General features: G+C 40.9%; 1 protein-coding gene across 2 annotated transcripts in view; it reads right to left on the bottom strand.

Moving 5' to 3' along the window:
• Positions 1–6,938: 6,938 nt before the first annotated feature.
• The window catches only part of LOC148025346 (NADH:ubiquinone oxidoreductase, 17.2kDa subunit), a 75,123-nt gene continuing 54,780 nt past the window's right edge, over positions 6,939–27,281 (bottom strand). The window contains exons 5-6 of one of the 2 annotated variants that reach the window (XM_087692387.1): positions 14,141–14,208; positions 7,187–7,312 (exon numbers count right to left, since the gene is read on the bottom strand). In XM_087692387.1, the coding sequence (XP_087548513.1) occupies positions 7,309–7,312; positions 14,141–14,208 (72 nt within the window). In that variant the 3' untranslated portion in view covers positions 7,187–7,308. Of the gene's footprint in view, positions 7,313–14,140; positions 14,209–27,281 lie in introns of both variants that reach the window. The other variant, XM_087692386.1, reaches the window with a different exon arrangement.

Here is a 27,281-nt window from a genome sequence, read left to right as displayed (position 1 = left end):
ATCAATAATCCATCATGCTTAGTGGGAGCTAGTTATGCACTTATATGTTTGTCGATGATACAAAAACAATATCATTGTGAAGGAAGATAAGGGAAGCAATGCTCCATGCAACATGCGGGTGATAAACCTCTAGTGTTGCTAGAACATGGACCTTAAATGCCAATGGGATCATAGCCCAATTGATCTAAGTGTGGGTTGAGTATTGTGGGTGCATGAGTTCAAGCCCTAGGTTGCACTTCCCCAGTGGCACCAACTTATATGTGTCCAATATGGACCTTAGACACAATTTAAGATAAAGCTGGCTAGAATTAAGGTCTTCAAAAAAAAATTTGAAAATCATTTTGCTAGCATGATGCAATTCTGGAATACATTTGAAACACTATGCTCGAATCAAAATCGACAATTCAATTTTTCAAGAGCTATCAAACTAGGATACCCTCTTGTTGGACTTTTATTAGTGTCCACACGTCCTTTGTTTAATGTTCATCGGTGCACTTGTATTATGAGTAAAAAATCAAAGATTTATCATTGTTTCTTGGAAGATGTTGTGCACTCAAATGGTTATTGATGATAAAAGCATTGGTGAAGGAAGATGCACAAGTGGTGCTAAACACCTTGATGGATATCAACCATGCAACATTGAATAATAAACCTCAACTATTAATGAAACATGAACTTTAGATAAAATGAATGCAAATTTGGATGCAATTAAATTATAAAGGTTTTGGGGGGGGGGGGGGGGGGTGTAATATTTTGGAAATGGTTTTATTAGCATGATTGCATCCTTATTCGGCAATGTAGCAATAGATTTGAAAGGGTGGTCATACTGGGTGTCCTTCTCCACTCATGTGCGATGTTAACATGTCTGTTAGTAATGGTCATTATGAACACTTAAGAAGAATCAAAGATCTATCATTTCTTAGTGGAAGCTTGATGTGCACTCTCATCTTCATTAATGAAAAACATCATTGGTTATGAGCAAAAGAATGTAGAGGCCTTTCTTAATGTGAATCAAGTATTTGTTAGAATTTCCTATCGAGGCATATGCTATTATAATGGTGCAATGACAAGGTGGAGCCCACCCTAGAAAAATTTCCCACGAGTTAGATTAAGTGGCCCACTTCAAGGCTTCTATGTGTTGACCCTCATGCATATGTACTATTATTCGTAGAAGCTTTTGTGCATCTTCACATGGCAATATCAAGAGAAAATAGCATAAGCTTTTGTGCATCTTCACGTGGTGATATCAAGAGGAAATGACTTATTGGGATATTGGCTCATGTCATGAAGCACATGTACAGTGCCTTTAGAGGTGCCACCCTAGATGTCTACAATAATAAGGGTTAGTGTGCATGGCCTAATTTTTGGATTGGTAGCCTCGCATTCTAAATTTGGAAGGTGTGCCCCCTTATTGTTCACTTGATTTTAATCTCAATTGTTATGCTAGTTGTTTGGCTTCAAACTAAAAATGGTGGCAATTGTGGGACATTGGTAATAAGATCAATCACCATGGGGGAGATCATGATGATGATGGTGATGATGGAGGGTTTTTCACAGGGGAGCTTGCTTTATCAAAGACATGAAGCTTCCTATGATGCATCTTCTACATGGCTTCTAGTCATGCTATCAAAAATTCTGACAATTTTACTCTTTTGCATGTCTTTGACAAGAAAATTATGGAGGCAATCATACAAGAGTGGTTCAAAACAATCTTTCATTTTTCTACTTACTTGCAGCAAGTTGTACAACTAGTATGTTGCATTAAGCAAGATAAATTTTCATCATAGGAGCTTGGCCTAACTACAATTTTTAATTACAAGGATGGTGTCATGCAAGGATTCATAAGCTCTGCATAAATGGTACATTTTATTATGCATTTTGGGAGACTAGCATTTGTGTAGTTACTCCCAAGATCAAGTCATCCTGTCTCTATAGTATTCATTGGATGGTAATTGCTAGTGCCTTCTATCATGGGGTAGCAATTTCTATTGATTTGGTTGAGCAATTTTATATTTTCAAATTAGCTTTTTCCTTGTTAGAAACTTGACAATATGATTCGCTAATCAACAATAACATGCAACTACAAATTCCAATCCAAGGCACAAGTTAGGGAATGAGTATTCTTTCGATACTAATTACAAGCTCAAGCTCTCTCTCTCTCTCTCTCTCTCTCTCTCTCTCTCTCTCTCTCTCTCTCTCTCTCTCTCTCTCTCTCTCTCTCTCTCTCTCTCTCTCTCTCTCTCAACACAAGTTTGGTCAGAGCTACATCTTAGAATAAGAGAGAGATGAAGAGGGCATGGTAGACTCTTGAGATACATCTATTTCTATCATCTATGTGAGATTACAATTATGAAAAATGATTAGATATGAATAAGAAAGCATTGGAAAAGTGGAATCATTGGTATATTTGGAATGATTTTGCAATGTGTGCCATAAGGATGTGAAATTTTGATGCTTTGCTTAGCATTTGATTAAAAGTTAATCAAATATGTAAATGTGACTTGCACATCTGAAGTGTAGGTTAGTTATCTCACGATGTAGGACATGGGACCCGTGATATCAATTAATATCAAAGGAAAAAGTTGTAACGAGTTATATTGGATAGATAGTACTAAGAGGTACCTAGTGTCATAGTTTAGCCTATACCATTTAATTAGCCCTAAGTATTAGTGGGACACTATAGAATAATTAATTAATTCTAGTTTTGGATAATGAGTACTCATGATCACTTATGTGATAAATTAGCCTAGTCAATTTTAATTATTTGTTCATCGAATCATTTTTTAGATGTTAAAATTTATTAAATTAATTTTTAGAATTAATATTATAAATTTTAATTTAATAAAATTAGATAATACTAAAAATTATTTTTAGAGGGCTAATACTTGTTGGCAAAATTTGCCCATGCAAGTGGGAAAAACGTTTTTAAAAGAGGCTAAGAGAGGGAGAGAAAGGGTCATTCTATAGTGCACTAGCTAGGAGAGGATGTGTGACAAGGTCGCCTACTATTGAAAACCATTTGCAGCCATCTTATGGGAGGCTTATAGACCAAGCAATCACAGCCCAGTAATCATAGCCCAAGGCCCTATGGATGCTGGTGACACCATCTAGCTCTAGCTAACAAAAGTTTTGGGAGGCCTTAGTGGTCCAGGATGAGAGCTTCCATGGTTGTCTAAACAAGGTAGCAAAGCTTATGTTCTCAAGTTTCATGCAAATACGAATTTTCTCTCTCCTCAATATTCTCTCTCTTCCTCCAGCCCATTCCCATTCTTCCTTATCAATTTCCAGCAAAATCTGACATTGGAGGAAGAGATATTGACTAATCTCTACTGTAAATCCTAATTTACATTAAAGTTTGAAAATCACGGCAAGAAGTGTGCTCAAAATTAAGTCCTAGAGACTTGATTTTCAATCACTAAAATTGAGCTAATTTTAGGAGATTCTGAGCTAATTTCAGGAGATTCAAGTTATCATTCAGCCAACAAACCTTTGGGGTTGAATTTGTTTACCCAAGAAGTTTAGTTGAAGGCCAACCAAGCAAAACAAGGGGCAAATTGTTTTAAAGGCCTGCTAGTCATCCTTGACAGTAAGAGACAATAAGAGAGCAAAGGAGATTCAAGGAATCTCAGTGTATTCCATGCAAATTGCAATGAAAGATAGAGAAATCTGGTTTAGAGAAAATTAGTGTCATTGCCTTATTTAGATAACTATGAAAGCTATCATAGACTACCAAGATGTCCCAAAATTGCTATCACCTAGAGCTAGATGCTATCACTTGTATCCATAGGGCTTGGACAATAATCGCTTGGTCCAAAAGATTTCCCTGATGCCAGTAGATGGTCTCCAATAGCAAGTAACCTAATAAACAACCTCTCTCCACCCAATGCACTACAAAAAGACCCTCGCTCCCTCCATCTCCAAAAAAATGATTTTTCCACTTGCATGGACAGGTTTTGCCAAGTGATAACCTTTCAAAAATCATTTCTAGCATTGTCCAGATTTATTTAATTTTTAGAATATTCATGTTAACCATTAATTTAACAATTATTTGTAGCTCAAAAAATAATTTGACTCACCAACAATGAAGTTGACTAGGCCAAGTTATCGCCATGTGATGTGAGCACTCATTATCCTGAAACAAACATTAATTACATAATTAATGTCAATTCTCTAATGTCACTATTGACACAAGGCTAATTAAACAGTCTAGGTCAAAATCTAACACCAAGTACCACCTACTACCTGTCCACTATAACTTATTAAAACTTTTGCCTTTACTACGAATTGACATCTTGGGATCCCATGTCCCACATTGTGAAATAACTTATCTACAATTGACATGTGTAAGTCACATTTGTGTATTTGATTAAATTTTAATGAAATGTTAAAGCATAGTATTAAAGTTTCATGTCCTCGTAATGTGTGTGAATAAAAAGTTTCAATGAGCTGTAATGTGGTGACTTAACTTCTTTTTCAAGCTACTAGATCGAATTAAAAGAGCATACATGGATTGAGGAGTCAAGTACTTCATATATTTGGTCCTTCATATGTGTTATACATCATAAATAATATAGAGAAATCACATGGAGGCATTTGAGCATTATGTACACCTGCAATCCATCACAAAGTGAGCTATGTACTAAAGAACAACATGCTTCAATTTGTTATCATTGTAGATATATCCCTCAAATATGCCTGATTTTCTTGAGAGTATTGTCAAGCTTACAACAATCTTAAGCTTTAAAGTTCATGACTCTATTGAATTGTATGATGACATATCATATGAGATGCATCGCTTACTTGGATAAGTTGTCAAAGAAGAGCACACATCTTCCATTTTTAAGTCAATCTATGTTTATTATGATCACGTATAACAATGTACTCTCTCATGATGGGCCTTGCAAGTTTTGGCATGAAATTGCATGTAAACGTATGTCAATGAGCTTTTGTTGCCATTACATGACATTTTTAAGTTTGCTAAATTACTAGAGAATCATGAGGCTTGAAAATTTTGGCATGAACCTACATGGACTTATATCTAATGAGATTTTTGTTACCATTGAATGTATTTTTGAGATACCTAATTTCCATAAGGCTCGCATGCGCGCACACACACGCACTCTCTCTCTCTCTCTCTCAAAGCAACCAATATAGCTATGAATGTTTTAGTATGATTTTTTCATCTTCTGGGGCCACCATTCCAAACACACTTTCAACCCAAACAAAAGGGGGAAAAAAGGCAATGGTCTTGTGCATGATAGTGCACCCTTGTCTATATATCTTCTAAAATTAGTAATGGAGAGACTAAGGTTCTACCTTTGACCTCAGATGATAGTGCACCCTTTTTTATATAACATCTTCTAAAATTAATCATGGAGATACTACCGTTCTACCATTGACAACAAATGGGTAAGGAAAAATAGCCAAAATTTTCTTTACCAAGACTAATAAAGTACTACAAACTGTAAGATACACGAGTGATTCAAAATTTACAATACGAGTGTTTCAAAATGTGTGGGAAATTCCTTTTACATAAAGGACCCCATGACTTTTTATTGAAAATAGAATACTACAAGTTACAAAAAGAGGATTAATTCATAGGCAACTTTCAAACAAAGAATTACTATAATCAAATACACATTCAATCAATGGCAATGCATTTCATCACATTGTTCCATTTACTGAGCCATTATACAACATAACCAAAAGGAAATTGAGACATCATGATTGAATGGAAACAACATACAACCCATGAGAGTGAATTGATTAATAACAAGAAACATGTTGGAGTTGGGATTTTGGAATATTGCAAACCAATAAAAGACTATCAAAATGATTGTATATATTTGGTTTTTCTATAGAGAAGCTAGGGTGTCTATCATGTGTTCAATCGTTTCAAGAACCCATATGTAACAAGGCTCTAGAACATCTCTTGGACAATGGATTTTAAAAGCAAGGCTACATGATAAAATAATCTAGAGCCAAGATTAGATTTCATTGCTGCACATGACCATGCTTCAAACATTTTAGCAATATAGAGTGAGCACAACTAAGAACAATTTTACATGAGCTAAGAACAATATTGAGACATTTGACTCAGTAAAAAATGCTAGCTGATTGTTTATTTAAGCAAAAAGTCGTGAAGTTGAGTATTATTTGAGGTTTTCTATGCTACATTTTAAGAGCATGTATTTGTGAAAAATGAAACAAGTCAGTTACCAACTTTTGGCATGGAAAATAGAACCCTTGACAAAGATATTATTTTATCATTCTTAGATATTTGGATTCATAACCATGAGGAAGGAACCATGCATCATTAAATTGCATTGGATTAATTACTGAAAAAAGAGCAACATTTGGGACATCATCCAATTTTAAATTGGATAAGCCCCTAATGCAAGACATAAGATGAGGCGGCATCTACAACGGCTCTTCCAACTTTGCAGACATCTACATCCATTTCCTCAAAAACCATGGTTCTGCAATGCAAACTACATTCAATGCAGTATGAGAAGATTCAGCAGAGATAAACAAATCAAAGGCTCCCTTGAGTAGCATGTGGAGAGACACCCACATCCAGAATGGTATAGTAACATTAAAATTATAATGAAAACATTAACATTAAAATTAATGGTAGCATTCATATAAACATTAAATATTAGAATGACATGAATATTTAATACTATGCCAATATTAAAATTAATGATAGCATTAACATCAAATGTTAGTTTAGTGTCAATGAAAATTCTCTAATGCTCAATTGGGCCACAAAGTTTTCAGTTTTTAATGATGGTCTGCCATAGCCCTTGAGTGGCAGCCCCCCAGACAACAACCAAAAACTCTTCTGCGCTGCTATTGTGCAACAAAATTGAACCCAACAAGATTTCACACAGTAGGGATAAATAAGCCTCAGAGAACAACTTTCAGCAGTCATGCCATTCTCAAGAAAACAAACCCCCACTTTTATTTCCAGATATACATGGCAAATCTGATTCCTCCACAAAAAGTAACTATGTTAGATGAATTACAATCCAAAACTGGCTCTGAATGATCATAAGGAGTTGTGTTGAGACCAGCACAGACTTGCCTTACAGTTATCTTATTTAAGTAGCTTTCCTTTCAGCCTTTCACGCTAGATAAGTAGCATTAGCTTTCAAGACTGTTTAGAAAGCTCCCAAGGTTCGTAGCGTGTCCAGTCCCTTTGTTGAGGATTCAAAGCATGCCCTTTTGAATGATAGACATGCTCTGTCCCATGTCCAGACAAATTTGGTTTATGGTCAAGCCCGTACCTGACAGGCTTGAGCTCTTCTAGCTGAACGCAAGAAAACAAATTGAGCATCATAATAATGAAACAAACGCAAACTAAAAATAAATGTCATACAAGACTAGGAAAACTAACTTTTACATGGTCTCATGGACAGGTATGTCTTGGCATCACTGTATGCCATAACTAGAGAATTGGCCAGACATGCTTGTTGAAAAAATTGACTTCATGCTCATTTTAGAGACTACTTTTTATCTTTCGCCCTTCTTGTGACCCTACAGACCTTTGAGACACAGGAACTAAAAAGCTCTCAAATAAACACACATACAGACCCACACACAAAAAAAGTGTGTGGAGCTCTCCAGAATTAGTTGTGTACTACGTTTGAAATTCGATGTTGCAAACAGTAACAAAGTACATCAGGATGCAAATCGTGCTCTAGATGAGATTGAGAAAGTCTCGACATGACTACCATGCTTTGCCTCAGCTACATTGAGAAAATACCTCCATGTTTCACTCTGCATGTTCATTTAATCTCCCTCCCTCCATGCAAGAAGACATCATCCTGAACCAATATCATTGCAGGGCTGGTTGCATGACAGGAAACCTCATCATGTGACCTGATTGCATGGCAGGAGGAAAATGCAAGGTTTTTGGGCTGCAGTCGCTGCAGTCTATGCACATGGCAATTCATATAGCGCAGGTTGACATCCTCAACTCACCAAAAGTCAACACAATATTCCACAGGCAATTGACTTTTCTACAATTTGCAAATCTGAAATTTCTACAATTACTTGAATTTTCATTGTTGGTTGGTACTTGCTTCGTACCTTGGTCATTTGTTGACAGTTGGGCTCACATTTGTTGAGCTTCGAGTCACCTTTGAGCGTAAATCATGGCTAGCAACAGTGATAGCAGTAATCTTTTGCACATTAAGAAGCTTAAGGGTGCATACAACTTTGCTATATGGCAAAAGCAATGCTATAATGTCTCGGTGCAAAAGAAACAAGTGAAGCCTATAAAGACAAAAGGGGTAAAACCAACAACCATGGATCTAGATGAGTGGGAAGAGTTATATGAACTTGCATGCTCTACCATAGAGCTTTACTGTCAAACACTTTGCTTTTCAACATCGAGAAATTGAAATCTACCTATCAAATGTGGCAAAAACTTGAGGAGTTATAGCCTTAGAAAAGTGCAGCCAACAAGGTTTATTGGTTGAAAATTTTGATGGACCTTCATATGAAGGAAGGTACATCCATGTCTGTACATTTGAATAAGTTAAACTCTATTTTCAGCCAGCTGATTACTTTGGAATGTCACATTGATGAGGAGTTCAAGGAAAAAAATTTGCTATGCACTTTGCATGAAAGTTGGGACGCTTTTAGGACAACAATGAGTAATTCTAATGCTATGCTATTATATTTAAATGTGGAGAGCTCTTTACTTATGGAAAGCTCAATAGACAAAATATTACAACAAACAAGTCTTCCAATGCACTGCATACTAGAGGCACATCCCAGCAAAAGGGCGACTCTAACAATGAAGCACATAACAAGTCTCGTGGTAAAAATGTGGAGTACCATCATTGTGGCAAGAAAGGGCACTTCAAGCGGGATTGCTTTAAGTGGAAGAAAGAAAAGGGCAAAGGCAAAAACGATGATAATAACAAAGATGAGAAAAAAAACAGCCAGCATGCAAAGAAGAGCGGTGTGAAGATAGAGGAAGTCAATGTAGTTAGTCACGAGAGTGATAGTGATAGTGATATACTCTTTGCTTCTTCTTTCACTGCACAGTCATTGATTGTAAATTCTAATGATGACATGCACACCTGGATTCTTGATTTAGCTACCTCATTCCATGTAACACCACACCGTGAGTGGCTCTCTAACTAGAGTGGTGGTAGACATGGTATTGTCCATTTGGGGGACAAATATGCATGTGACATTGCAAGGATTGATAGTGCACAGTTAGCGTTTCAACATGGTTCAATGTTCACTTTGCATAATGTGAGGCATGTACCCTAGCTTAAGAAGAGCTTAATAAGCACAGGGCAACTAGATGATGAAGGCTATCATACCACTTTTGGAGATAGCAAATGGAAGATATATAAGGACTCTAGAATTATTGCTAAAGACTTTAAAAGTGATACTCTATATCCATTACATGTATCTAGTGTGTATGATCATGTTGTCGCCATAACCGAGCAATCAAGTGTGTCTTTATGACATAGCTGGTTAGGGCACATGAGTCAAATTGGAATGAAAGTGCTTTCTCGTTTGGGTCATTTGTCATATTTGAGGTATGCTGATTTTGACCCTTGTAACCATATTTTTTGCAAGAATACTCAAACATCACATATATAAAGTCTCTTTCACTAAAATCTTCACCCTTAGAGTTAGTACATTCAAAAGTATATGAGATGCCAGGGTTGTCTCCAAGAGCAAGAAATATTTTCTCACTTTTGTTGATAATGCCACACACAAAGTATGGGTTTATCCGATCTGTCATAAAAACGAGGCTTTTGATAAGATTAATAAATTCTTGGCACTTGCTGAAAATGTGACCAACAAGACATTTAAGTATCTTCGCTCTGACAATGGTGGGGAATATATGTGAAAAGCCTTTCAAGCCTTTTGTGACAGTAAAGGGATAAAGAGGGAGCTCAATGCCACTTATAATCTGCCCCAAAACAGTGTTGTAGAGTGTATGAATAGGACTATTTAGGAGAAGGTCCGCGTACCATACTGTCTCATGCTGCGTTACCCCATGGATTTTGGCCAGAGGTTTTTATGACAGTTGTACACTTGGAGAACAATTGGTCACCCAATAGGTCTTTGGAAGGGAGAGTCTCTCAAGAAGTGTGGTCAGGCAAGCCACCTTCGTATACACACTTGAGTGTATTTGGCTATGAGGCATTTGTGCACATACGCAAAGAACAATGCAACAAATTGGAGCCAAAGTCCTGTAAATGCATATTCCTAGGATATGGTGACAAGGGAGAAACAGGGTATAAGTTATGGGATCTTGAAAAAATGAAAATTGTACATAGTAATAATGTAATCTTTGGGGAAGATCGCATGCAAGCAAGACAGCATGTTGAACCTTTTGAACAGCAAATTATTAATGCAGATTTGCAGGCTGAACAGCCAGCAAACATTGACCATTGGTTCTGCATGTCCACCAGAAATACCAAACAGCCAAATAGGTTTATTCTTAGTGCAAATTATGCTGCTGATTATGTCATGTTGACAAATTGTAGTAAACCGTCATGCGTCAAGGAAGTAATGGACAGAGAGGACAGCAAGAAATGGCTTAAATCTATGCTACCAAAGATGGAATCTCTAAAGAAAAATGGTACTTGGGATTTAATGTATTTGCCTAAGGGGCAGAAAATCCTACCATGCAAATGGATTTACAAGATGAAGGTCACCTCTGGTTCCTTGCCAAAGTACAAAGCAAGGCCAGTTTGCCAAAGGATACAAGTAGAAACATGGGATTGACTTTAATGAGATCTTTTCTCCTGTAGTTAAAATGACTACTTTACAAACCATATTGGGCTTGGTTGTAGTGAGGATATGAAACTCATACAAATGGATATAAAGATTGCTTTCTTACATGGTGATCTACACGAAGACACACACATGCAACAACCAGAAGACTATGGCTAAGAGGCAAGAAAAAATGATATGTAAGCTCAACAAAAGCTTGTATGGGTTGAAACAGGCACCACGTGAATATATTCATGCAATTTCAAAAACTTAAGAGAAGTCATGTGAATCGCAACTTGTATATCAAGAAGGCGGCAGATACAACCTTATTATACTAATTTTGTATGTGGATGACATGTTGATTGGTGATACGGATGTTCATGCATTAGACAGATTGAAGCAAAACCTACATAGCAGCTTTGATATGAAGGATCTTGGTGAAGAAAATCATATTATTGGCATATGTATACTCAGGGACACATCGAAAGGTCTTCTTTATCTATCATAGCAAGAGTATGTATCCAAGATTTTGAAACGTTTCAATATGAAGAAGGAGAAAGCAATTGGTATACCATTGCCTCCATATGTAAAACTCACTGCAGAGGGCAGCCCTACATCTGATGATGAAAAGGCTGAAATGGCCAAGATCCCGTATGCTTCAGTTGTGGGTAGCTTGATGTATGCCATGGTTGCTATACATCCTGATATAGCATTTGCGGTAGGAGTGGTTAGAAAGTGCATGGCACATCCTGGTAGAAAGCATTGGAAAGCAGTGAAAGGTATCATGAGATATAGGGCACTTGCATCTTCTTTGGAAAGCAGAAAGGCATCTGTCATTGGCTTTCCGGATGCAAACTATGCTAGTCATTCTGACTGTAGGAAGTCTACTTAAAGGTACGTATTCACCTTCACAGGGGAGCAATTTCCTAGATCTCCGAGCTACAAAATTGTGTTGCATTGTCAACTACAGAGGCAGAGTATGTGGCTGCCACTGAGGCATGCAAGGAGGCTTTATGGCTTTCACGTTTGGTGGAAGAGCTTGGGATTACTGAGACTCCTGTCCTCCACTATGACGTTAGAGTGCTATCATGCTAATGCGGAATCCCGTCTTTCATGCAAAGATGAAGCACATACACATGAAGTATCACTTTATCAAGGATGTACTTGACAGCAAAAGCATTGAGCTTATCAAGGTACACACTTGATAATCCTACAGATCTTCTCACGAAGGGACTTCCAATAGAGCGGTTTACTCATTGCCAACAAATGATGGGAGTCGAATAGTATATGTATTTCAGCTTTTTTCAGCTTTGTACATACTTACACTTAGCTTATTCTTTTCTCAACCTTTAGGCACGCTGCCTTTAGGTGGGAGGCTATTGGGAATAAAGGGCCAACATGCCTTTTATGCGTGCTTGGATGTGAACACACCCTTAGCACTTGTACTTTAGAACTTTACATATAACTATCACAAGAACCTAAAAAGAGGTATACTCTTTGTACCCACACATCGTGCATCTCACTCTCTATTGCTACTACTCATTCCCCTCTCTCTCTCTCCGCCATTGCCATTGCCATTGTTGAACATCGAATCTTCACTGTGTGTAGGCCACCACAGATCCTTTGCAATTCTTGCCTACACACCAAAGTGGGATGTGGACTCATGGTATGGAACACTTTTCCTTGAGGTCAAAAGATAGGCCAACATAGATAGAGGCTACCTCGCTCATGGGAGAGCCCATCATTGGCTCTATGGCTAGGAGGTGAGATGACTGTTAGTCCTTATGTTTGCTTTTTGTGCTTGTATGACTTGTGTGTCATATCATGTGGAAAGAGCTCCTGACACCATGATAGTCTAGCCCAATAGGCTCACTCTACTCTTGAATAGGGTGGTATGGGATTCTACTAGGACGACAAGTAGGCATGGAGAGCACATGCAAACCAGTGGTGAAAAGCTATGGTTGAGTTTTCCAATTTTAAATTTTTTTATTTTGATTGGTTCTTAGGTGTGGAGGTTGATGTTGGCAAGACTCACCTAGAGCTTGGAACCCCAACCACAAGTTGCCATGGGGGTTGTCCTCAAGAGCTACAACTCTTGGGGCCGGTATTGCTCTAAGTGACTTCGTGGCTAGCTGGGAGATAGTGGTGGAATATGTTTGGTTGTGGTTGCAGGACATAAAAGTCGGAGTAGAGAGGAATCGGCTTGGTCTGGACATAAATTCAAGGAGCCAATGCTCAATAGGGTGCCTTAAGGTAACTAACTTTAGAGCATCACCCAAGGGCAAGTTCAGCAATGAAGATGGCTGGTATCAGCCTCAAGGGCAGCTCAGATTTGCTAGCTAGGGCATTTATTGTGCAAGCCCCTAGGGCAGTTTGTGACTTGCCACTTGAGTATAGGCACCTTTAGAGCGGTTTGAGCACTAGCCCCTAGGCTGCTTTTGCAAAAAGCCCCTGAGAAGATTACATAGCAAGGGTAGTTATCAACACGGGCAGCTGAGTATAAGCAGTGGGTTAGGGCAGCCTTTAGGGTGGTTTAGACAGCAAGAGAGAAGGTGGACCCAATAAGGCCTGGTATGTAATGGAGGGAGAGAGAGATGGTAAACTCCACCCTGACTCCCTCCCTCCTCCCCTCTCTCTTTGTAAAGGTTGCTGAAATTAAAGAATAATCAGATGTACAAGCCCCCCCCCCTCTCTCTCTCTCTCTCTCTCTCTCTCTCTCTCTCTCTCTCTCATGTTTCCTTGTGCCCCGAGGACACCAAAATGCGATCCTTGCCTAAAAAATGAGTGAAACGCATTTTGTCAAAAGGAGACATCCACTGAAGCATCTCTCAAAAGGGAGCATCTTGTGAAGTATCTTTCACAAGGAGACCAACCTCGTCGTCGAAGATGGACAGATGGGGACATTTTAATGATCTCATCAAACAACTCTTTTTCCACTTACCCACATGGGCCACACGGGTCGTCCTACAGCTCCTGGCCCATCTTGCCTACAACTCGTGCTCCTACTCGACACCCATCCAGTAGTATCTTCAAGCACTTCTAGCCAAGAAGGTCCGCCATTGTGGTCAAGGGAGATGGTCCAACTCATGGTCTTAGTGGCAAGAAGTCAATGCTCTGCGTACTTGGGGCGGCCAAGGTCTGTTCTTCATGATGCAAGCAGGCAGCCCCAGTTGGCGATATACCCCCCCCCCCCCCCACCCCCCGGCTTCTTGCCCCCATCTCCCCAGACCGCCTTGAGAGGCTTGTGTACATGATGTATTGGTGACTTAGCATCAGCTCCAACTAGTCTATTGAGCATGAGCACTCTCTTGTAATCAGTTTTTTGAGTAATATAATCAGCCACATTTTACTTGCAAAAAAGGAAAAAAAAAAAGTCAATGCTCACTGTCCTCCATCAAGAGGAGGTAGATCTCTCTTTGTTCTTCTTACTAAGAAAAGCAGGGTGTTTTTCCACTGCAAGATAAAAAGGAAACAGTTGTGAGTGCAATCTTAGAGACCTACTATTAAGCAATCATTATCATTAAGTGTATTAACATATAATTGAAGGCATTTAATATGCATGGTAGGACAAATGCCCCAACTTTCCCTATAAATATGAGTCACTTATTATAGTTCTAATATTTCTATCACACATCTTCCATTCCTCTTCTTCACTAGGCTGCAAGAGCCCTTTTCCTTACACACACAATCTCTATTTTAGAGCAAATGAAACGTCCCCCTAGGATCCAGCATGCACACAAGACACAACGCAAGTCAAACTCATCATAAAAGGGACTAGACATCAAACTCACCTCCCAATCGTAAAGCCAAAGGGGCTCACCCCCAGGCCTAGGAGCTAGCAACACTCCAAGTCACGACCGCATCCCAAGGGTTGGTGTCCCATACCAACAGCCCACACAATCCCAATGTATGGCCAAAGTTCAATGTATATCAAGGTGTCCAGCGCTCAGTGCATCGTGATACTCATACTCATCAGGTACGAAAGGTATGATATGGTATGGTACGATAAAATACGGTACTAAATGGTACCTTATGATTTTATAAAGATACGGTACAATATTAGTATGAAAAAAAATTAACATGATTTTTTTTAAACCATAAATCATTAAATAAATTGTAAATGCTAAAGTCTAAATTGTAAAGTATAAACTTTAAAGTTTAAAACAACAAATTTTAATCTTACGATTAAGTATTTACCTACTTTGAACTACCCATGCTCATTATATCCCTCATCATGTGTAAGTTAGTGCGGCAATAGACTAGCCACTCTAATTGACGTATGCTAAGCCGATTGTGAATATTCGCATGAACGAGAGAATAAGCACTTCAATTTCTCTCACATGCACCCGAAGAGTAATCCTGAGCAAGGACTCTCATGGCTAAGGATTGAAGGATCTCCAATGCGTATCCAAAATTTGGCCACCAAAATAAAGGCTTCACAAGTGACTCTCTCCTCCAACAAGTAGGAAAAGCAAAAGCCACATGCCCTCTCTGATCCGCATAGCATCCTAGCTCCTCCAACACTGCATTGTGGTCATCCACATGGACCACACAAGTCAAATAAGCAAGTTGGTCCAAAAGGAGCTCTCTATCATCCATGACCATTGGTAACTTGTAGGCCGGATGTATCAATGCGGCAAAACCATGAATGGGCTTATGCATCCATGCCCATCTCCTCTCTGCTATCTCTAAAACATGTGTACACGTTGTCTCTGTGATCACCGTGCAAGCATATGCCTCCACCAATACTGCTCTAAAAAAATAAACGAGAAGGCCCATGGTGGACCTCTCGCAATCACTCATACATAACACCCTATAAAAGGGAGTCTCAACAAGGACGACATGGACTTTCTGCCAAAACTGCTCATTAAGGCACAAGCGCTACATGGCTTTGGCCTCCTCTATCTCATGCTCATCCCATTCATTCCATAGAGTGGATACCATTGTCCGCCGGTACAAGGCGGACCGCACCTCATAAAAGCGCTTCAGCAATAATGACATACAAGCAAACTGAATTGATGAAGGCTTCTTCAACTCGAGTGTGCTATGCTCACGATACATTGTATACACCTTTACCTTTACCGTGAAGAAGGTGACAATTATGTAGCTTTGCAAAACCACCCTCTTCACCCACTTGAGCTTCCCTATGTCCTCCATGAGCAGTCCAAATAATGACTTGCATATGAAAATCCACATAATCGTGGAAAACTTGGCCTCAAGTAAATGGCCCATGCACCGACAATTCGATGCATTGTTAATAACAACTTGAACCACATTTAAGGGGGGCATCTACGATCATAAATTACAAGTAACAATACTTGGAGGTTAGAGAGAGAAAGAGAGAGTTGAGTCTTTCAAGTTTCAACTTTCAAGATTCAAGAATGAAGAGAGAGGGTTTTAGGGAAAGAGAGAATCGCTATAGATATTAGAGAAAATAGAGAGATAGATGGTTATACATAAATTATAATGAAAGAAAGTGAAACAAATTTAAAAGGCAAAGTATACCTCAACGATAGCTTGCCAAATGTGGCGGTAGATAAATGTGCCCGTCGTTTTCCTTTCCCTCTTGCCGGTATCTCAACCCACAAAAAGTGCATGCCAAGTGGATATGAGACGAGTATGTTGATGATCCTCCATTTCTTACGATCACTTCATCCATCGATGTGAATGGAGCAACCATATTTTATCCATGCGGCCCAAATAGGATCAAGGGCTCTATCAATCATCTCCTTCTCTTCATCAATCTTTTTTGTCCTCATGTCATTGTATGTGACATCAATTCATCCTTCACACGAACCCACATTGGCAATGGCTTTTACCATCTTCATCCATTGCTCTTGCTTTAGGACATTGAATGTAAGATTGCACTCAATCATTGTGCATGCAATTTTAATGTCCGTGAGTCATTCCTTTTCTCTAAGAAAGGCAACCAATCCACGCACATGACCGAAAGCTTGAGAGAGAGGATTGTCTCTCTGATGCCGCATGAGCCTCCACTCTTTGTCTTTTACTGGAGCAAGATGCAGATGTGGAGCCCCCACCACCAATGGTAAAGGCCTCTCCCGTATCAATTGAAGATATGCCCACATTTGATTCTTCCTCTTTAGTAGGCATAGGATTTGGTGCCAATACACCAGTTCCTCCTTCTCTTGTGGATCTCCCTTTCATCTTGGCAAGAATCTCATCCACGATGTTTTGAGGGATTTCCTTGCATGGAGCAACTTCCCCCTCCATCTTGGAAAGATGTTGGAGAAGCCGGGTTGCACCATTTGTATAGCACTTTGTACAATACTTGCACGTCCAATGGTGGGAGTTGGACTTCTTTGTGTCCCTCTCCACATGAATCATGTGCAAATTGAAGGCCTCATGCTTCTCACTAGTCATGGTGCCAATAACTGATGGAGAGGCCTAGGGGAGAGTAAGAGAGAGAGAGAGAGAGAGGGGGAGAGGAAGATGCTTGAGTCTTGACTCTTGAAACTTAAAAGAGAGGGAGAGTGAAAGGGTCGAGGCAAAGTCAAAAGAGCAAGAGTGAGAGAGGGGATGGGAGAGGCTTGAGCCTTGAGCCTCAATAGGGTGCGGAAAAGAGGAGAGAGTGAGAGGCTAGAGCTTCACGAATCACAAATCAATTCAAGATCCAAGAGAGATAGATGAGAATGACAAATGCTTGGTGAATTGGTGTGGAAGCATGGAGGAGAGGAGAACCTTCTATAGATAAGAGAAGGGTCAAACATTCAAAGAGGGGTCAACAATCGAACAAGGCTGCCAATTGAATGGAATCCAAAGGGGACTGGGAGAGAAGTGCATAGCTTGAAAAGGGGTAGGACTGAGGTATACAAGGCTTCTCACCCTCCCAAAAGTGCCACGTAGGAAAACACACACAGAGGAACGCGCAAGAACGCAAGGAGACGTAGCAAACACGGTGGCTAGGAAAGGCTTGTTTTTTTGTACAAAATCGTACGGATATGTATTGTACCATACGGTACAAATCGTATGGTACGGACAGTACCGTACAATGTACAAGTGTAACTATGGTGATACTCATATAAAATTTTCTTGTAGATATCCTGATCATCACATACACATACTTTGCCTTGTTTAGAAAGTAATCCATTGCGAATGAAATATTTTTCTACCTTCTTGTGACAAATTTCGAAGTCAAAATCTTACAGAAACTCTATGCTTCTTACCTTGCGGCCACAAAGATTGGGCTGATCACACAAGTATTTCAACGAGTAGTAGTCCATCCAAATAATAAATCGAGTCTCATACAAATAATGATGCTATACTTTAAGCACATGGATAACCGCCAACAAATACTTCTCTTGGGTAGTATAATGCATCAACGAGCTTAGGACTCTCAAAAGCGATAGATCAAGCATCCTAATAAAGGATATTACCTAAAGCATAATCGCTCGCATCTATATAGACCTTAAAAGGTTTATTCGAATCCATAAATTGCAATATTAATGCAATGGTAACAAGTCCTTTCAATGTTTAGAAACATTGATCAAGCTCACTACTCCAAACAATCAATGGATTAATGTGTTGTTTCTTGATTCAGACACCCTTAAACAAATGTATCAAGGATTCAATAATATGAGCATAGCCCTTAATGAAGTTCTGAAACAAACCATAAAACCTGAAACAGATTTTACTTGCCTTACAATCCCCGAAATAGGCCAATCAAGCACTATTCGTATCTTTTCAAGATCAATTCGAATGCTATCAATCAAGATGTCATGACCAAGGTATAACAACTCCATGCAAAAGAATTTGCACTTGGATAGTTTAGCACACAATTACTCTCGTATTAAAATATATAAGCCGCCTCCAACGACTTACTATAAATAAGAATGTTGTCAAGGAAAACAAATATCCATTTTCCAAGATATAAACAAAATAAGTTGTTCATCATCTATTGGAAAGTTGCGTAAGTAAGGGTCAATCCAAAAGATAGAACCAAAAAATGATAATGTCCATACCGTGTTCGAAACCCAGATTTCGAGACATTCTCTGATACTATCCATATCTAATGGTATCCGGATCTTAGATCAATTTTGGTAAAATAGCACACACTAGAAAGTCGATCAATAAGGTCATTCATCCTGGGCAACGAATATTTCTTGTTGATGGTCACCTTATTGAGCCGCACATCACAAAGTCGATCAATAAGGTCATTCATCTTGGGCAACGAATATTTATTATTGATGGTCACCTTATTGAGCCCTTTATAATCGACACTGAAGTGCATTGTATCATCCTTCTTTTTGGCGAGAAGGTAAAGTACATCCTATGGGGATTTACTTGGCTCAGTATAACCCTTAGCCAAGTAGTCTTGAAGTTGCCTGACAATCTCATTCTTCTCTTTCGAGCTAAACCTATAAGGTTGCCAAGAGACAAGATAGCTACCGGGCAAAGTTTCAATCCTATGGTCTAAGGCTCCACAAGGCAGCGAAAGTCTATCAAGTAACTCGAACGGAAAGACATCAGTATACTCATGTAATATCAAATCCAAATACTCATTTATATTTGAATTTTTATTAAGATTATTATTAAAAGAAATTAAATCACATTGATAATCAGTTGGTTGAACTTTTTCAACAAAACAAATATAAGTAGTAAAGAGCTTGATGCATAGGGGAGATGCAATGGTCAGCGATGGCAATAGCCGAGAGAGAGAGAAAAATATGAGCAGCAGCAGAGAGTAGAGAGTGAGAGTATGTGGGTACAAAATAGAGTGCACCTCTTTTAGGTTTTTGAGATAGATATATATAAAGTACAAGTACTAAGGGTGCATTCACACTCATGCACATATAAAAGGCACAATGGCTCTTTATTCCCAGCAACCTCCCATCTACATGCCCTAAGGATGAGGAAAAGAATCAACTAAGTCAAAGTATGTACAAAGCTAAAATACATATACTATCCAACTCCATCATTGGTCAACAATGAGCAAACGACTCTATTGGAAGACCCTTTGTGAGAAGATTTGCAGGATTATCATCTATATGTACCTTGACAAGTTCAATGCTTTAGTTGTCAAGTACATCCCTGATAAAGTAATACTTCACCTGTATGTGCTTCCTCTTTCCTTCCTCATCCCAGTAGGAGCACATGATGTTTGGTGGGACCCAGCTTTCCACAAGAGGAAGAGGTTGTTGGACTTCCCTTGGGAATACAGGTGAGTGGGCAGAGCTCTTTTGGAGTGGCTAGACTGGTTCTATATGGGAGAGTGGGGGTGCTCTCGCAGAGACCACGTAGGGCAATTGACTGGCACCACTTTCTCTAATCAATGCCTAGTTCTCCTAACTCTTGATGCTCCCGCTTCAGCCCATGACAAGCAATCCTGTCGAATCCCAAACTCGATCTACAAGAGCAAGGAGATGAGGCAGATTGAGCAGCTCTGGACTAGGGAGTGGGCCAGGGTGGATTGGATCGTAGAGAAGGTTGCAGAGGCCTTAGCTGAGTCGAGCAGGATCTGCCAAGAGGCAGCCCTACAAGCCAAGCAGCAAAGTTGGGAGGAGGAGAGAGCACTCCAACGAGACCTAGCAGCTACTCAGAGACTAATGCACCAGGGAACCCCACTCTCTACATGCAAGTGTGTGCACGGGCAGCCCTCGCCAGCCTTGAGGACAGGCGCTTTGAGTTATTCTTCCATGCCTCAGCAACCTTTTGGACGCGGAAGGGAGACAATGTGCAAGGAGCTTTTTCAAGTGCATCAGCCTCGCATCTCAAGAGATCAAATTCGCAGCCTTCATGATTAGTATGGGAGAATTTGCTCTAGCCCAGATGAGGTGATGGAGATTGCCACGGACTTCGACAAACAACTTTTTCAGCAAGAGGCAATCTTAGCCAGAGTACAACGATGTAGACAGCAGGTCTAGAATTGCATTCCGTCCCTTGTCACAGAGGAGATGGGACGCTCCCTCCTAGACCCCTTCACAGAGAAGGAGCTAGCTAAGGCCTTCAATGCACAGGATGGGCAGAAATACCCAAGAGAGGATGGTTTTTCTAAGGCCTTCTTCACTAGCTATTGGGAGGTGGTGAAGGACCCCCTACTATTGGCCTTTCAAGAGATTTTCAACTCAGGACGGATGCCAAGGAGTTTATCGGTAAGTCTTGTCAGTCTCCTCCCCAAGGGGAGAGATCAGTTGGAGTTGTCCCAGTGGAGACCGATCACCTTGTTCTCAATGGCCTATAAGGCCCTGAGCAAGATGATCGAGAGTCAACTCCGCCCCATGCTTCCAAACACCATTCATGACACCTAGACAGGTTTTGTCAAGGATAGGAGCATCCTAGACAATGTCTTCACTTTTCCCAAGGTGACCAAGTGGGCTCAACACAGTGGTCAGTGATTGGCAGTACTCCTGGATTCCGAGAAGGCATATGACAGGGTTGACTGGGACTTCTTAGAGGGCACCATGGCGAGACTGAGCTTCCCCCAAGCATGGATCTGTGGGGTTTCGGCACTTTACGAATCGGCCACTAGCAAGATTCTCATTGGTGGCAAGAGGGGGGAGAAATTTCAGCTAGAGAGATCTATCCGGCAAGGTTGCTCTCTTGCCCCATATCTGTTCCTACTCTTTGCGAAGGCGATATCCCACTTCCTCCACTCACGAGTCAGCGGGCTATGTGGCCTTCGACTTCCAATGAGGGAGGAGACTGAGCTGTTGGACTAAGAGTATGCAAATGATACCGCTCTTTATGTAGAGGATGATTAGCTGATGTTGGAGAGAGTGAGACTAGCTCTGGAGGTATTTTGCACTGCAGCTGGAGCGAAAATCAATTGGCAAAAGTCCGTTGGTTTTCTTACAAATCCGAACTCTAGCACCGAGTGGGGTGTCCACTTGGGGTTCAGATGGGTGAGACCCTCTAATATCTAGGGTTCCAGATGGGACTCGACATCACTCCTACCCAGGAATTTCTTCCAATTCTTGACTCTATTAGGTGGAAATTGACCTATTGGAGCACTGTCCGCCTTTCTTTAGCGGGCCGAGCCCTAATGGTCAACCAGGTCCTCCTAGCAATAGCTTAGTACATCGCCTCTTGTTGGTGTTTCTCCTCGTCTTGTGAGGTTCAGCTTCGCCGCCTAGTGCAGAATTTTCTCTAGGTTGGCTCAGACTGTTCCATGGATTTCTTGGCCAAGGTGGTGTGGGCGAACCATCATCCGGCATCAGTCTGAGGGAGGGCTTGGGATCATCAACCCAGAGTTCCAAGCCTGGCTCTTTTGGACAAGCTAGTGGTTTGTGGTTTCACACCAGGTGGGCAAACCTAGAAGGTCCTTTTCAAGGAGGGTCTCCAAGAGTATAGACCGAGGCTTGGCGGTGGTTGGAAACCATCCTTGAGATGGATCTTCACGAATGCCCAAATCATACCAAGATCTCCCTTCCTCTACAGCTTACTTCGAGTGTAGCAAGGCCTTCGCAAGGCCCTAGTCCAGAGGCCCCCAAGATGTCAGGTGGTCTGAAACCCCCAAGTCAAAGATCGGAATGGGATACAGATAGGTGACCACTCCCACATCCAGTGGGCTGGCTAGGAGACTGGCCCTGCTCATACTATCACGACGTGGCAAGGTGTATAGAATGGCGGATCAAGAGGTGTTGCAACGAGCATTAGGATGTCAGGAGGAGCCGAGGTGAGGAGGAGGGAGATTGACTCAACGATCCCTCATGAGCGGTTAGACCCCCCGATCCAAGGGCCGGTGGAGCCTAGGAAGGTGTGGGCTGCTAGATTCTCACCGGCAGGTATCCCCTTACATGTGGCAGGTAGAGTGGGCGGTGTCCCCTACGGGACTTTTTTCACCGTGCAGAATGGGGAGCGTCTGGTTCTTGGCAGAGAGCAGCAGGATAATAAGATTGTTGTCCTTTCCTAGAGGAGGATTCGTGTGGTCGCCCACTGCGGTCGCCAAGAAGCCTCTGAGGTTCTTGAAGTACATAGCCAGGATTGGTAGACATGTACCAATGTAGGAGGACATGGATTGGACGCCTTTGCGTAACAGATACTAGGCGAAGCATAGCATCACAAATGCCTTCCATCGAACCTTCTAGTGTCGCCTGTGGAACAGCTAGAGGCCAAGGAGGGTATCGTATTTCATTTGGCTTTTGGCACATGAGAGTCTACCTATTGGGAGTTGGTTGGGCCAGATGCAGCAGGATGGAGGTTGTAAGCACTGCCCACAGCAGCTCTTGGAAGCTCCAAAGCACTGTCTTTGGTCTTGCAAGGTGGCACAGCTCGTGTGGAGAGGAGCGTGCCATATTCTCCGTCATATGGCACCCAGCCTTGGCTGTATCTCATGGGGGGCTTTTTGCTGGCAGGTAGTCAGCCAAGGCCGTCTTTGTATGAGGCTGAGATGCAAGACACGATCTTTCTCAGCAAGGTTGGGTCTTGCGCAATGGTCAGCTTGGAGGCTCTACCCAGCCGCCAAGTATTGGAACCCACAACAAAGCGCTCAAAGATATGAAAGATCATAGGGAGTCTTACACGATGGCACATTTGGAAGGCACGTTGTCAGGTGGTTTTTGGTAGGGAGTACCTTTCAATATATGCGACTTTGACAGAGCTGTGGACCTACATAATCCACTCCCTCCGCGACCGTTGGGACTAGGTGCAAGGCAAGTCTCGTACTCGTCAGGAGCTTCGTTTTCACTTTCTACTCACTCGGGGCGACCATGACCTGTTCCTCACGATGCAAGTGAGCAGCCCCAGATGGCGATCCCCCCCCCCCCCCCCCCCCCCTCTCCATGGCTTCTTGCCCCCATCTCCCCCAAACCACCTTGAGAGGCTTGTATACATGGTGGACTTCTGATTTGCATCACCTCCACATAGTCTGTTGAGCACGCACACTTCGTTGTAATAGCCTTCTGAGTAATATAATTAGCCACATTTTACTTGCAAAATGTGCTTCCTCTTTGCATAAAAGATAGGGTTCCGTACTAGCATGACAGCACTCTGACTATCACAATGGAGGACAAGGGTCTCGGTAACACCAAGCTCTCCCACCACATGTGAAAGCCATAAAGCTTCCTTGCATGCCTCAATGGCAGCCACGTACTCTTCCTCTATAATAGAAATGCAACGCACTTCTATAGCCTCAAAATCCAAGAAACTGCTCCCCTTGTGAAGGTGAATACATACCCAAAAGTAGCCTTTCTACAGTCAATAAGACCAGCATAGTCTGCATCCATAAAGCCAATGATAGATACATTCTACTTTCCAAAGCAGATGCACAAATCCATTATGCCCTTAAGACATCTCATGATACCTTTCACTGCTTTCCAATGCTTTCTACTAGGATATACCATGTACCTACTAACCACTCCCACCGCAAATGCTATGTCAAGTCGTGTAGCAACCATGGTATACATCAAGCTACCCACAGCTGAAGCATACGAAATCTTAGTCATTTCAACCTTTTCATCATTAGATGTAGGACTGTCCTCTGCACTGAGTTTCACATATGCAGGCAATGGTATGCCAATTGCTTTTTCTCCCTCCATATTAAAATGCTACAAATTCTTGGATACATATTCCTATTGTGATAGATAAAGAAACCTTTCAATCTATCCTGGAGTGTACGCATGCCAAGAATGTGATTTGCCTCACCAAGATCCTTCATGTCAAAACTGCTATGTAAGTTCTGCTTCAATGTGTCCAAAGCATGAACATCTCTACCACTAATCAACATATCATCCATATACAAAACCAACATTATGAGGCTACCAACTGCTATCTTCTTGGTATATAAGCAATGATCCACTTGACTCCTTTTGAATCCTTGAGATTGCATGAATGTATCAAACTTATGATATCATTCATATAGTGTCTGTTTCATCTCATTCAAGCTCTTGTTGAGTTTGCATACCATTTTCTCCTACCCCTTGGCCACAAAACCTTTTGGCTATTGCATATATATCTCCTCATGCAAATCACCATGTAAGAAAGTAACCTTTTCATCCATCTGTATGAGTTCCATATCCTCACATGCAACCAAGCCCAATATGGTTCGCAAAGTAGTCATCTTGACTACAGGAGAAAACATCTCGTCAAAAACAATCCCATGTTCCTACTTGTACCCCTTTGCAACAAGTCATGCTTTCTACTTTAGCGAGGAACCAAAAGTGACCTTCATTTTGTAAACCCATTTGCATAGCACGACTTTCTGCCCCTTTGGCAAATGCACCAAATCCCAAGTACCATTCTTCTTTAGAGATTCCATCTTTGACAACATAGCTTTTCTTGCTGTCCTCTTTGTTCATTGCTTTCTTGAAGCAAGTCGGTTCACCACAATCTATCAATATGACATAATCAGCAACATAATTTGCATCAGGAATGAACCTATCTGGCTATTTGTATTTCTGGTTGAACTACAGACCCAATGATCAGTGTTTGTTGGCCGTTCAGCCTACAAATCTGCACTAACAGCTTGTTGTTCAAATGGTTCAACATGCTGTCCTACCTGTTCCGGCTGTTCTAATGGCACATTTTCTTACAAAAGCTATGGCATATCAAGGGCCACTTCTTGCTAATCAATTTCAGCATTATTCCCCGCATTTATGGGGTCATTTACAGCAGGTATTTGTTGCTGTACAGCAGGCACTCTTTACTGTCCTACAAGTATTTCTTCTCGCAACACGACCCTTCTAACTTCCTCAGTCTTTTTGGGTTGTTTATGCATGTGATCTTCCCAGAAGATAATGTCATTGTTACATACAATTTTCCTTTTCTCGAGATCCCATAACCTATACGCCATTTCACCCTCATCACCATATCCTAGGAAAATGCATTTATAGAACTTCGGCTCCAATTTACTACAATGTTCATTGCGTATGTGCACAAATACCTCGCAGCCAAACACTCTCAAGTGTGCATACAAAGGTGGCTTGCCCAAACACACTTCTTGAGGGACTCTCCCCCCCAAAGACCTTTTGGGTGACCGATTGTTCTGAAGTCTATAGCTGTCATGACAACCTCTAGCCAAAATCCATGGGGTAACGCAGCATGCGACAACATGGTACGGACCTCCTCCTAAATAGTCCTATTCATACACTCTACAACACCGTTTTGGGGTAGGGCAGATTATAAGTGGCAGTGCGTTCCCTCTTTATCTCTTTGTTGTCACAAAAGGCTTGAAAGGCTTTTCACATATATTGCCCACCATTGTTAGAGCGAAGACACTTTAATGTCTTACTGGTCATATTTTCAACAAAGTGCCAAGAATTTTTTAAACTTATCTAATGCCTCATCTTTACAATGGATTGGATAGACCCATATTTTGTGTGTGGCATCATCAACAAATGTAATAAAATATTTCTTTCTCCCTAGAGACAACTCTGGCATCTCAGATACATCTGAATGTACCAACTCTAAGAGTGAAGATTTTAGCGAAAGAGACTTTTTATATGATGTTGAGCATGCTTACCAAATATGCAATGATCAAAATCAGCATACCTCAAACACGGCAAATAACCCAAACAAGAAAGCATTTTCATTCTAGTTTGACTCATGTGCCCCAACCGGCTATCCCACAAAGATAGCTTGGTTGCTCAATTATGGCGACAACATAGTCACGCACACTAGATACATGTAATGGATATAGAGTGTCACTCCTAAAGCTAGTAGCAACAATCTTAAATCTCCTACATATCTTCCATTCGCCATCCCTAAAAGTGGTGTGATAGCCTTCATCATCTAGCTACCCTATCCTTATCAAGCTCTTCTTGAGCTAGGGTATATGCCTCACATTATACAAGGTGAACATTGAATCAAGCTAAAAGGTCAACTACACATTGTCAATCCCTACAATGTCACGTGCATAGTTGTTCCCCCAAGTAGACAACACTATGTCTACCATCACTGTAGTTAGAAAGCTACTCAAGGTCTAGTGTCACATGGAATGAAGCATCTGAATCAAGAAGCCAAGAGTGCATGTCATCATCAAAATCTGCAATCAATGACTATGTGCTAAAGGAAGAAGCAAAGAGTACATCACTAACACTGTCACTCTCATGACTCATTACATGGATTTCCTCTATGTTAACACTTTTCTTTGCATGTTGGCTCTCCTTTTTTTCATCGCTATCATTAGTGCTTTTGCCCTTGCCCTTCTCTTTCTTTCACTTAAAGCAATCTCACTTGAAGTGCCCTTTCTTGCCACAATGATGGCACTCTACATTTTTTCCACAAGACTTACTGAGTGCTTTGTTTTCAAAATTACCCTTCTGCAGAGATTTGCCTCTAGAATGCAGTGCATCGAAAAACTTGCATATGGAATTGTTTTGTCTATTTAGCTCCTCCATAAGTAAAGAGCTCTCCACATCTAAATATAACAACATGGCATTGGAGTTACTCATTGTTGTTTCTAAAGGTGTCCAAGCTTTCAAGCAACATGCATAGCAAAAATGTTGCCTTGAACTCCTCATCAATGTTGAACTCCAAAGCAATCAGCTCGCTGAAAATAGAGTTAAACTCATTCAAATGTACGAAGGTCCATCAATTTTTTCAACCAATAAACCTTGCTTGCTACACTT

This window comes from Lygodium microphyllum, chromosome 14, assembly GCF_053477565.2.
Source record: "Lygodium microphyllum isolate KBCC chromosome 14, Lygodium_microphyllum_v1.1.10, whole genome shotgun sequence".
In the NCBI taxonomy this organism is placed as follows: Eukaryota; Viridiplantae; Streptophyta; class Polypodiopsida; order Schizaeales; family Lygodiaceae; genus Lygodium; species Lygodium microphyllum.
The sequence above is the reverse complement of the archived record's forward strand: the minus strand, read 5'-3'. Positions and strand labels throughout refer to the sequence as shown.